Source organism: Nematolebias whitei, chromosome 11, assembly GCF_014905685.2.
Source record: "Nematolebias whitei isolate Nwh7 chromosome 11, NemWhi1, whole genome shotgun sequence".
NCBI classification, from domain to species: Eukaryota; Metazoa; Chordata; class Actinopteri; order Cyprinodontiformes; family Rivulidae; genus Nematolebias; species Nematolebias whitei.
Genome location: NC_056508.1, coordinates 34,498,130 through 34,511,352, shown reverse-complemented (window position 1 = coordinate 34,511,352; position 13,223 = coordinate 34,498,130). Strand labels below are relative to the sequence as shown.

The following is a 13,223-nucleotide window of genomic DNA, read 5'->3' as shown; positions in this document are numbered from 1 at the left end:
AAGTTATGACACAGTAAGTCTTGAAACAAATTACGTTATTATAACTTTAAACATGAAAAAGGTAAAATTATGTGTCTACAGATCAACAGACTTAATTATTTTACTCTAGGACATGCTTTTATTGTGAAACATGAGTGGAATATTATGGGTTTATGTGACCCAGGTTAGTGCATACTAAGCAGCTAAATGATGCCTATAGTTTTATTAGTAATGGGAAAAAAGCTGATAAGCACAAAGCAAAGCAACCTGGGTCTTATACTGTTCCTGTTTCACAAGATTTTGGAGTAAAGTTCTAAAGGTGACAAATAAAATACGGTAATAATGTGTACAGTACATGTACATTATGGGATATGAACATATCAGTGGCTTGTTGAAAATAACCATTCATGGTTTGTTAAGTGTGGCATGGTTGAAGAAGTTGGTAGAGCTGCTGCCTCAGTGAGAAGGTCGCCAGATCAAATTGTCTCTGGTTTCCTCCCACAGATCTAAAACATGCATGTTAGGCTGATTTCTAACTAAATTGTCCCTAGATGTGAATGGTTGTTTGTCTCATTTATCTCTGTGTCCCTGTGATGGACTGGAGACCTGTCCAGGTGAGGGTGCCCCCCCCCCCCCCGTCTCTTGCACAGTGACTGCTGGATATGGGCACCAGTGACTGCAACCTGAAAAGGAAGAAGCATATATAAATAATGGATGTATGGTTTGTTAGTCTGTGAGTCAGACATACAAAGACCCTAACAAAACCCATATAGTGAGGAGTGATATGGCAATCTGCATATGTATCTAACTTACCTCAGCTTTATAACTTGAACCCCACACCCTCTGTTCTTTGACTTGAGAAAGCTCCTCAGATGAGAAGCAAAACGTCTTCTGCTACAAAATAAAGTACACTTGTTTGTGTTTTGAACTTTTTTTGAATTTACCATGTCCTGGACGACTGAGAATCTTCATCAGTGGAACGTTTAAGTTCCTAACTTCCTCAAATGTTCCTATATGTTCATTGAAAAGATTTGCTGCTTAGATTGTTCTAAATAAATGGACTCAGTTCTGCTATGGTAGTCTCAAACACTTCTGGAACAATTGCACCGTTTCAAAATGTGACCAGATTTATCAGTCAAAATGCATTTCATTCATATGGTGGCTTTACCAGCAGTTTTTACCCACAAAGAAAGGAAACCCATGAAATGCACCAACACCATTTAAATTGGGCATTTCTCTGGGATGGACCACTCTAATCAATGAGGTTTAGCTGTAACTGCATGTTAGATGCAGAGGAGGCTACGTCTGCCTTTCCTACAGCGTTCATGGGTGCTCATTAGCCTGATTGCTGCAAGTAAATTTTTATTTAAAATATGAAGAATGTACAAACTGGGTGTGGATGGGTTGGTGTGGAACTTTAAAATTATCTGAGTATCTATAAAAGTAAGAATGTTTGCTCTCTCTTTGCACATCAAGGCAAAAGTATTTGAATGTCACTATTTCCATCAAATTCATTATGATAAATCAACACAGCAGCTTTCCAGAGTAGCACTAATGTCTTCACAAATCACAGCTCCTGTATGATATAATCTGCTTGTTGCACCAAAGGGGTCCACGCTGACCCACTTACATCCCTGCATGATAATCCCTCATTTTCAAACCTTAAATCCCAGGAAAGTTTCTCATCAGATTTTCAAGAAATGTCAAGCCTTCCATGTTCCTGGGCTCATCGGTGGTCCCGTTCTGTGTTTAATCACTTGACATGTAGACCAGGATCAAAACCCCTAATGTATCCTGCGCGGCCACCCCTGTGTTTTATGCAAATTGAGGTATTTTAATGAAGGTTTCATAAATAATTCAGGAGTGATGTTTCACAGCAGCCACACCGCAGGAACAGATTCATAGAAAAAGAATGACTTTAGAAATGTATGAACCAACGTTGGAGTGTCTCTTTTTTGCCTCTTTGATATCCAGAATTGCTCATCACTTGCTAATTACCAAAAACCTGCTAAATAAAAAAAAAAAAAAAAAAAAAAAAGCTGTTTTAATTAGCTTTTAGAGTACTGGAGGTGCACTCACTCTGCCAGCTCAACTTCTTGCTTTTGCCGACTGCTTTGAATTGAAATTTTAAGAAAACAAATACCAGGACATGATTTCAAGCTTAATTAGCCCTTTAAAGCTGTTGTTTGTGCAATACTTGTCTGTTTTCTGCATTCAAGGCAAAAAAAACTGAAATATGATTTCTTTCAGATCTGCAGACTAAACTAAAGCTGAATGAAGATTTAGATAAACTACAAATTAATAAATGAGTATACACAGTAGTGAACTGTAAAGTGGGGTTTGTGCAAATGTATGAACATATGATATATTAACTGTTGTTGATAACTGTTTGAGCAGCCTCAATTTTGAAAAAGAGTTTAATTCTGACTGGAAAGATGAACTAAAAGCTGCCATGAAGGACAATTCAATTCAGTTCAATTCAGTTCATTTATATAGCACCAAGTCACAGCAGAAGTCATCTGAGGGCACTGAACAGAAACATTCATATATAAAATCATCAACAGAAACATTCATATATATAAATAATAATTTAATCCATCTGAGGATCAGACTGCTTTAAGTTTAACTTCATCACAGACTCTCATCTTGAGCAAGCATGAAGGCGACAGTGGAAAGGAAAAACTCCCTCATGAGGAAGAATCCTTTAGCAGAACCAGGCTCAGGACAAGCGGCCATCTTTTTCGACCGGCTGGGTTTGAGAGGAACAGGAAGGAGGAACAGATACACAATGGCAGGTCGAGAATCACTTGTTAAGATAGAAATAATATCAAATGAAAACTATTCAATTTTAACAAATCATTTAAGGAAATGAGGTCAGTTTGTCCTCCAGTAGTCTAAGCCTATAGCAGCATAACAAGCCAACCCTAATTATAGGATTTATCAAAAAGGAAAGTCTTAAGCCCAGTCTTCAAACTGGACAAAACACATAGACAGTAAATTGTTCAAATTAAATTAAGACAGTAAATTCTACACCGCCTTACAATCTAGCTGCTTTTTTGCTACTTTTCCTTTTAATTATCCTTTTAATTCCATATTATTTTCTTTCTTTTTTAAAATAAAATGTACACATTATTGTCCACTGTTGTCATCACTCTGTTAAAATTCAGGTCTCTCTTGTAAACAAGTCCCCGAGGCTCAATGGGACTAACCTGTATAAATAAAGGCCGAATGAATGATGGGTGTCAATAATTATGCCTTAACTTTTTTCAACTATTACACTCAAAACAGCTGCAGCTGACCACCATCCTAAACTTTATCCATCCATCCATCCATCCATCATCTTTACCTGCTTTTTCCTTTCCAGGTCAAGGGGGTCACTGGTGCCCATATCCACTAGTCACTGTGCGAGAGGTGGGGGACACCCTGGACAGGTCTCCAGTCCATCACAGGGACACATGGAGACAAACCCCCCCCCCCAAAATTCTCTCTTTCGCTCACACTAATCAGCCTAACATGTTGTTTTTGGTCTACCCAGAGAAAACCTATGCATACACAGAGAGAGCATGCAAACTCCACTCAGAATGGCCCCCAGGTCAGGATTAGATCCGGTGACCTTCTTGCTGAGAGGCAGCAGCTCTATCAACTGTACCACCACGCTGCCCTGTGTCCATTAAATTTCTATTTTAAAGAAAAGGGCAAAAATTATATTTCCTGGTGATCCATCCAAGAAATTGTCCATTCTGGTTACTACCCCCCCCCCCCCCCACACACACACACACACACAATAATCTAATATTTTAACGTTGATTTGTGTTATTACAGTGCACTTCAGCTTGACACATCCATGTTTTAGAGTTTGAGCAAACGTTTGTGCACAAAATGTGTTTTCATGCCAAGCTGTTGCTCTAACAGCTCCGAGTTGAGCGAGGAAGGTGAGAATTATTCTCCACCCGCGCAGCACTTCTAAGTCTCTTATCTGATGCTTCAGCTGCAGTCAAGATGAAATCTTTTGTTGGATCAAACTCAAGATGCGTTGACCTTAAAAGGCCCCAGACGGCGTTCTCTAATGAAACACACACCCGAGTAGTTTCAATCGTCATTCATCGAGCTCAACGATGTAGCTCGAAGCGTCGTCATTACCTCAACAAAAAAAACAGCGTGAGCTTGGTTCTTCCATCATCCGCACCTGCCGCCGACAACTTACAGGTATAGAAATGTTGCGCAGAGCCGAACGTCCCGGTGTCCACTTTGTCATGAGCAGATGTCTCAACCAAAAGAGCGAAGCTGCATTTGATGACACAGCCATGCTGACTTGGTAATCATATTACCAATGCATGTCTCATTAGTTTCTGCCATGGCTGAGTGTCCCCGCTTCCTCCTGCTCAAACACACAAAAGCACCCAGACGCACACAAACATCCACTCAATTGCTGGCTGGCATTTGAGAGTGCCTGGGCTTGCATCTAAAGCAGTTTACCGGGGAAATAATAGCCCTCTAAAAGGATTCTCTGTATGCAGAATCATCCAATTCCATTTGAACTCTGGTGAGACAAATTAAATTTTAGCAGAAGGGGAGCCATGTTGTGATGAAGAAAAAAAAGGAATGAGTAGAAACAAAGAAGGAACATATGAAATGGATGGTAATATTTTTCAGGTGCTGCTGTCTCTGAGACAGCTTTTACTCAAGCCATTTACATTTTGCCGCATTATTTATTTTTTTTATAGATGAATTACAAGTTTGAACGTTTTAATAGAAAGTGTATTTGCGGCTGTTCAAACAAAGGTTTTGTGCGAGAGCGTTCGGATTTAATGTGTTGCCTCAGTGGGTTTTTTTTGTGTGTTTTACTTACAATTATAATACAAATGTTTTCCCAAATATTCACAGTCAAGAACGGAAGGTCATTGTAAGTTTACAGGAAACCAGTCATTCTGACTGGTTTTATTTTTCCACATGCTCCAACATGTCTGGGTAGAAAGGATGCTGTCAGTTAGTCTTTAATGCTCTGCCTTTCTTTTCTCACCTTCTTTTAACCCCTTTTCCTGGTAGGATGCTCACAGATGTGTCAAGAGAAAATTTCTGTTTCAGTTTAAAACATTTAAAAGATTTAAAAAGCTAAAACCACAAATCTACTTAAACCTTTGCTGTTTCTTGTGCCAAAATTTAGGTTTAACCATGTTATCTTAAAAGCCACAAAGGAGGAGACGGTTTTCCTTCAGCGTAAGCGCAGGCCCACCTGTCACTCTTGCCCTGTCTGTGAACTCAAACAGTCTCAATATTGATGAGATGTTCATGGCCATCATGATAGCGTCCACCCCTCCCTGTAGTCCCTGTAAATGCAGCATGGGGCACCCCGAGAAAACTTCAAACCTTTCTCGGCGTTCTTGCACAGCGCCCTGTCCTTGTAGCCTGAGTTGCTTTAAAAATTTATACGGCCTTAACTGGAGCTGGTGTCAGCATGTTATCGATTCCCCTCCCCCATCACCACCAGGCAATTTCCACAGCTCTTGGCCTAAATATCAGCTCCGATCCCATCGAATGGCAGGAATTGATCGGCTTTAAGCTCAGGTTTAACTGCGTTGGGACGCGCCGTCCGCCGTGATAACACAAAAATGCAACGAGCACCGTTCCTCCATTGAGTAGGATTCAGGTCAGGGTGAGGTCCTGGTGATTGTTCCAAAACAAACTTGTAGTAAAACGGTCACCTGATCATCCTCAGAAAGCATTTAGTAGGAAAAAAAACTGCTGATTGTGTGACACTGAAGGTGGCTTTGACTAAAGTAATCGTTTGTTGTTGTTTAGGGGATTTAGCGTCGCAGAGAGAAAGCAATTTTAAAACGGATGAGGGCGTAATCCCTGACAATACAGGGATTATCTCTTTAAATGACCTTTATCTCGCCATGAGGCATTGAGTGCTTTTCGGCTCCTTTATCCAAAGTCTGGGTTGATTACGACAAGAATATTTATTTAGAGTCATACAGTTGTATGGGATCTTTAATCCAAAACAAAAACCTTTAAGAGGCTGAACGGCTGTTCGTAAAGAAAACCATCCAGGGAACTCATTCCATTTGGTAACGTCTGATTTTAAGACAATTATGAAGCTGTACATTTAACTATTTAGCATTTGATGTGTTTTATATAAGGCATCATCACTTTTTATGGTTTGCTTTGGAAATGTGTAGAAAACAAATGTTGCAAATGAGGAAGAAAACCTCTGAACACGTAAAATAACTCTGGAATTAAAGGAAGTTACTATTATAAAGAAACAAAGTATAAATGCACAACTTTTTACTTCAAATATAAATATAAACATTATTTTAATATTGTTCTTTTTAATCTTCATCCAATTTCCCAAGCGTGTTGTCTTGCAGGAGTTTGTCCGTTCTCTCCGTGCATGCATGCGTTTTGTCCAGGTTCTCAAATATCCTCCCACAGACCAAAAACATGCATGTTAGGCTGATTGGTAACTCTGAATTGTCTCTAGGTGTGAGTGAGAGAGTGAATGGTTGTCTCATTTGTCTTAATGTGTCCCTGTGATGGACTTGCCACCTGTCCAGTACCCCGCCTCTTGCACAGTGATAGCTGGATATGAGCACCAGTGACCCCCGCGGCTCAAAAAGTAAGACGTGGGTAAAGATAATAAATGGATGGATGTCTTGCACTAAGTTAGGTGGCTACAAAGTTGTAGACAAACCCTGTAGCAGATCCATGAGCTTATCAGACTCAAGGTTTAGAGCTTGTGTTTGGACTTTGGAGCCAATTCCATCTTTTTCTTTTTATTTGCCTCATCCTTTCTAATTTTATTCTCTTTGTTCTGCTTCCTGTTCTTGTATTTTAGTTTTTGGAGCTTCTTTTTGTGTTGCAAGCCAAAACACAGTCATGTGAAAATGTTCCTGAATGTGAGGCAGGGACAGATGTTTCCTTTCAGACCAAAGGAAACTCGAGCTCTCAGATTTGTCTGGCTGCCATGTTAACTTCTGCCTCATCAAAGGTGAAAGAACTCCCCTCCCACATTTTGACAAGGAGAACAAATACAGCTCCGGTTATAATAAGTGGAGTTATGGGACCTCTGTGCAGTCCTAAGAAAAAGATTACCTACAAAATGCTTTAAAGCCAAACCTTCCTCCATATGGTCTCCACTGTTTTATTGTTTAAATGAACTTTTTTTCTTCTTCAATATTTTTTTTTGCAATTTGAATAAATATTTTGGGTAAAAGCAAATGTAATGACTTGGTTGAACTATGCCTGGTGTGGATTTCTTCACCTTTAAATTGATCCTTGATGTTTGAAGGAGCCATCTTTTATATCATGAACATTATAAAACAAGCTCTTTGTTGCAGATGTTTTCTTGTTTTATATTATATCTGTTCAAACAAGTCATAAATGGGTCTCATTCTGATTTATTCAAATTCTTGACATGGTTTAAGTGCATGAATTATGCATGCGAACGTTCACTCGTTTTTGGAGAGACAAAGAAAAATGTTCAAGATATTCTATACATTTGATTAGTGATAAGGATTCATTTGGGGAAAGTTTGTGACCAGAATTTGCTGTACTTTTGAAATAGCTGAGCATGAATATAAATGGTTTTCTTCACACCTTGAGGAAGCAGACCTGAACTTAAACGTTATAATTGGATCTTTTCTACATTAGTGAACAGAAAGCAGTCAGTCGAAAAAAAAATAAAAAAAAATAAAAATAAATAAAACGCCTGGGGGAAATGGCAACTTTTGAATTATCCTGTAATAACATTCAATGTAAAGGTATTGTATTTAAACAATCCTAAACACCAAAGGTAGGGGTATGATAGTATGATAGATTGCAGTACTTTCACTTCAGAGCTAATGAGACCATAAAGTAAAAGCTCTATTCATCAACTAACTTTGACAATTTCCAGGAATTTTCAATTTGAACAAACTCCAGGAGCTCACGTTCCAAAGATAATCTCAGCAAACTGTGATTTGTTGACCAGAGAAAGTGATCTACAATCAGACACGCAGGAGAAATTAAAATGTTATTTATTTAATAGATAAAATTGCTCTTACATTGTTTTTTTTCTTAGAAAAGCAATTTATTTTTTGAAATATGTTTAATATATTGATATAAAAAGTTGTCATAATAAAAAAAAATGCACATCATCAATATTTACACTTTTGCATTAATAACATCATGTTTCCAAAGTACAAGAGGGATATACACTCACCAACCACTTCACTATCTTATTAGTACCAGGATGTACCGCCGCAAACACAAACACACTTTGTCCTCAGAACTGCATTAACTATTTGTTGCATAGATTCAGAATTTTGGAAACACTTCTCAGGGATTGTGATCCATGTCAGCATCATTGCATCGCAATGTGATTTTCCTCTTCCACCATATCCTAAAGGTGCCTGATGGGACTGAGAGCTGGTGTCTGTGAAGCCCACTAGAGTTCAATGAATTGAGACTCATCAGAGCAGCAATGTTTTCCCCAATTTAATATGTTCCAATTCTGGTGAATCTGTGTGAACTGTGGCTTTGATATCCATTTAGTGTTGACCTTTGACATTACGACAGCTTTTTTTATATGCACACCTGCCACTAACTGGATTTTTTTGGGACCATTTTCTTTTAATCCTAGAGATGGTATGCACACAAAAAAAATAAAAAAATAAATAAAAGATCAGCAGTTTCTGAAAGACAAGTTCATCTGGCGCCAACAACCAAACCATGTTTAGTTGCCTAAACCCACTTTCTTCCCCCCTCTGAGGCCTGGTTGCCAGGTTGTCTTCACAACGTCTTCATGCCTAAAGGTATTGAATTTCTGCCATGTGATTGGATGATTAGATATTTGTGATCAACAAGTGTCCCTAATAAAGTGGGCAGTAATTGTTTATACAACCAGAGAACATTTGTGATGGGCTTCAGGAAAATATCTTATTGTAATTGTGTGAGTGTATTTGTTTGATTTGGCCTGTTTATTATTAATGTATGTACTGTAGAAAACATTTTTATTTACTGTAAAACATGATATGTGGTTATCAGTGCATTGTTTATTAAATATAGAAAATCTTTTGCTTTTGTTTTTTTTATAATGTCATTGACCATGGCGTTTGATTTAGGCAGATATTTTAACACAAATCATTAAACTTTACAGTATGTACAAAGACTTAGGATTTTTATCTTTCTTTTACAAAACCATGAGCAAAACTTCTGCCACCTGCAAGACCTTTCTAAAACCTGAGTTGTATTTATTCTATCGTATTTGGCTATTCATACTATATCCATGGTCATGGCAGCAGACTTTACATTGTACTGTAACAGGATTTAAAGAGTGTGGTCTGGATTTAGGCAGAGATGGGACTGGGTCCATTGGGCTCGCCGATAGAGCCCCTGTACTTGGGTCCAGAGTATTCGCCGATGAACGAGCCATCCTCATTGAACTCTTCCTCTCCATCTGCATAGCCGACCAAGCTGTCTCTGCTGACGCTGTCTCCTACAGGATCATCTCTGGAACACAAGCTAGTTCCCTTCAGTGGCTTCTCATCGTTGTCACTGCCATCAAGAAGAGCAGAAGGACGGTCAGTGGTGCACAACACAAGCAAAAACATCATTCGGCAGGCGGAAAACTGAAAAAAGTGCACGTGTTTGACATTAAATCTCAAACACATGTGTGTATGTTTTACATATAATCAAAAACTAATCACACAAACACCAACACGCTTAGCATATGTAGCGCTGATAGATTATTAGATGCCTAGATACATCATTCCACGAACGAACAACTGGTCATGGTTTAGTTATCACTACAGACAAAAGGCAGGCGTAGATACAGCAACTGCACAGCAGGAAGGAGAACACAGGCGGATGCAGGGAGTGGGGTGGTGGTGGTGGGGGGTCTTTCTACAATCACTTCACTAATTGCTAATTGCCGAGGCTCTGGGACCAAAGGCAATTTCAAATCTCTTTAGATTCAGCTATAAAAATTACCAGAGTACAGTAAGAAAGACTGAATGCAAGGCTTGTGTTTATGGGGAGGACGGGCTGGGGAAGAAGGCTAAGATTGGGAAAAGGATGATGGGAAGAAGACGTGATCCGTGTGCAATCCCAGACAAACAGCCTGTCATTCTGGATATTCCCAGGGCCTCACACACGAGCCAGCAATTTTAGATGCCAATTTAATGCTGGGCAAGTGGCCAAGCTGCAGGTGTCTCACTATAAGATGAGGGGTCACCTCAGAGAACTGATATTTGTCCTCCTTTACCCGTTTTTTTGTGTATTCTTTAAACCATCCATTTTAGTAATACTTCTTGTCCTCTATGGTTTTGTATTCATAACACAAACCATCAGCGCTCACAATACAAACTCAGGTGGCTCACATGTGATAGCGCCACTCGAGGCACACTGCAGTTGACATGTGTCAAAAGCAAGCGCGGTATTGCAAGCAGGATTTAAGCGCAGAGCCTTCGTGAAAAGAAAGATTACAAATTGGGTCTCCTTCACGGGGACTTTTAATAACCAATCTTATCTGTCCCACTTTGTGAAGCCATTTATGATGCAAGCCACATAAGGTCCACATTTCAGTCTTTTTTTTTCCCCCGGTCTTTTTCTTATCAAGCCTACTTTTCTCTGACGACTCTAGAGCGCTGAAGATAAGTGGCTGTTATCTAAAAGCAGTGAAATGCCACAGCCGCTGCAGCCCGCCCACAGCGACTTTGAATACAGTGACAAAATGGGGCTGAGAGCTGTTGAGCCCCAGCTCACTCAAGACCTTGGTTCGTATCAAACTCCAATCTCAGCTATTTCAATGCAAAACTGTTCCTTTGGTTTCACAAACAGGTAAAAGGGAGGAGATAGATGCACATCACCAGACAGAAAGGGATCACATTTGTCTTGCCCTTGTCTCAAGTTGACTTGGTTTGTGTGCAGCGAAGAAACTTCTGGTGGGAGCTGTCTTCTCTGTCCCGCTTAACGTTGAAGTTCTATTAATTATTGTTTTAAATGTTAAAAGAAAACCATCCATCCATTATCTTTACCCACATCTTCCTTTTCAGGTCGTGGGGCTCACTGGTGTCTATATCCAGCCATATGCTGGAGAAGATTCTTAGTCATCCAGGACATGATGAATTCAAAAAGCGTTCAATACAAAAACAACTGGACTTTATTTGTAAAGGAGCAAAACGTCTTCTGTTACAAATAAAGTCCAGTTGTTTTTGTATTGAACGCTTTTTGAATATATCCAGCCATCACTATGCAAGAGGCAGGGACACCCTGGACAGGTCTTGAGTCCATCACAGGGACAGAGACAAACAACCATTCACTCTCTCACTCACATAGGGACAATTTAGAGTTATCAATCAGCATAACATGCATATTTTTAGTCTGTGAGAGGAAACCGGAGTACCCAGAGAAAACCCACACATGCGCGGAGAGAATATGCAAACTCCACGCAGAAAAGTACTGGGCTGGGATTTGAACCAGAAACCTTCTTGCTGAAAGGCAACAGCTCTACGAACTGCACCACCGTGCCGCCCTAAAAGAAAACCTTTCTTCAAAAAGCAATAATTTCAGAAGATGACAGTGTCGAGAAGGGAAAACCACACCTAACAACAACAATTACACTAGTTGAGGAAAATAAAAAAGCTCCACGCTGTCAGCTAACAACCTGGTACAGCCATGACACCTGCTGTTCCTGCAGTGGACAGGAGGGCAATGCTGTAGATGGCTCGTTCCAAAGAGAAATCATCAGAAGCATAACTACAACTTGTCAGCTCCCCCGACACATGGCATACCAGTGGGTGGTCTATTGCCTTTGGAGATTCAAAGGGCACAAGAGAGCCCTGAATCTTGCTCTGAAGCCAGCAAAACAACATCACAGTAAGGCTAAGGGCACTCTGGGGGGACAGCACTGCAAACAGCCTCATGAAACCAACCATGAGAAGCATTCTAAGCAGTTAGCTGGAGTCAAAGAAAACTACAAACACCAAGCCTCCCCCTGCGTGCTGAGCTCTTAACTGCTCTTGCTATGAAAGCTAAACCCAAACATCAGCATCAGTATTTACTTCTTTCCAACAGTTCCTCTTACCATTTCTATAAAACAAAACCATGAAATATTACATACATGTTTTACATCAATATGGTTCATTCACACAATTCCCTGTTTAGTAGAATGCCAATCTTGTTCGAAGCCACAGGAATGAAACTGGCAGCAGCTACACAATTGTGAGTAATCATGTTCTGAATAATGTGATGAAAAGCTGAATCAAAGCAGACAGAAGATGTTATTTTGGGGGATATTTGGTCCAACAAACAAGCCATTGTCACACTGTTGCTGCTGTGCTGTCAAACAAAATAAGATTCAATTCACCTTAGCAGTCAGCTAAACAATGCAAACAATTGAAATTCATCAGTTATTTTAGATCACAATATTTGTCTACTTGAGGTTCAAAGGCTTAGTTTTTATTTACTGATTTTTCACAATTTATGTTTGATTCATGGAATGTGAGCTATTGTTCACATTTAAAATCTGCACATCTGAAGTTGTAGTTTCCTTTGTTGTGTTGTCTGTATAAAATCTTTCAAATGTTGATATGCTAATGAATCAAAATGCTCAAAATGAGAGCGTAATGTAAAATAATCCATTAATCTATCAAATCCATCGTTTTCAGGGTTGGCTGAAATGACAATTGCATAGATTTTAAAGACAACGTCAACAATAAAAGAAAAGCTTTTTAAAAATTCTAATACAGTAGTCCCTCGCTACTCCGCGGTTTGTTTTTTTGCTGACTCGCTCTATTGCGGTTTTTCAAAGTAAGACTGGACATGACACACAATTGGCTGAGTGATAGATGAGCTGCACTGACAGCATAGAATTTTAATTTAAAATGAATTATTTTAAATTATTTAGCACCTCCTGCACCTGTGTGTAGCCCACACTGCAGGACAAACTTCCTCCTGCAACTGATCAGCTGATCTCCATGCAGAGTGGAGAAGTGGGCGTGGTCGAGAGCGCTTGCTTGTGACTGAGAGCAGCAGAGGGAGAGAGCTGAAATCATGACATTCTCTGCTCTTTTAGAGCCTTTAGAGTTTAGAAACATTGTTTAGAATAATGCAAGAGTGTGGGAAAGGTTTAAAATGCCTTTATATATATATATATATATATATATATATATATATATATATATATTACTAAAATAGACTGCTACTTACTATTTGTACTACTACTATTATGACTATTATCCCTACTTTGCAGTATTTCACTTATC

The 13,223-nt window shown here is 39.3% G+C and overlaps 1 protein-coding gene across 1 annotated transcript in view; it reads right to left on the bottom strand.

Moving 5' to 3' along the window:
• Positions 1–9,037: 9,037 nt before the first annotated feature.
• chl1a (cell adhesion molecule L1-like a) overlaps positions 9,038–13,223 on the bottom strand; it is a 38,260-nt gene continuing 34,074 nt past the window's right edge. Inside the window, exon 29 of the mRNA XM_037684921.1 lies at positions 9,038–9,513. Within this exon, the coding sequence (XP_037540849.1) occupies positions 9,306–9,513 (208 nt within the window). The 3' untranslated portion in view covers positions 9,038–9,305. The remainder of the gene's footprint in view (positions 9,514–13,223) is intronic.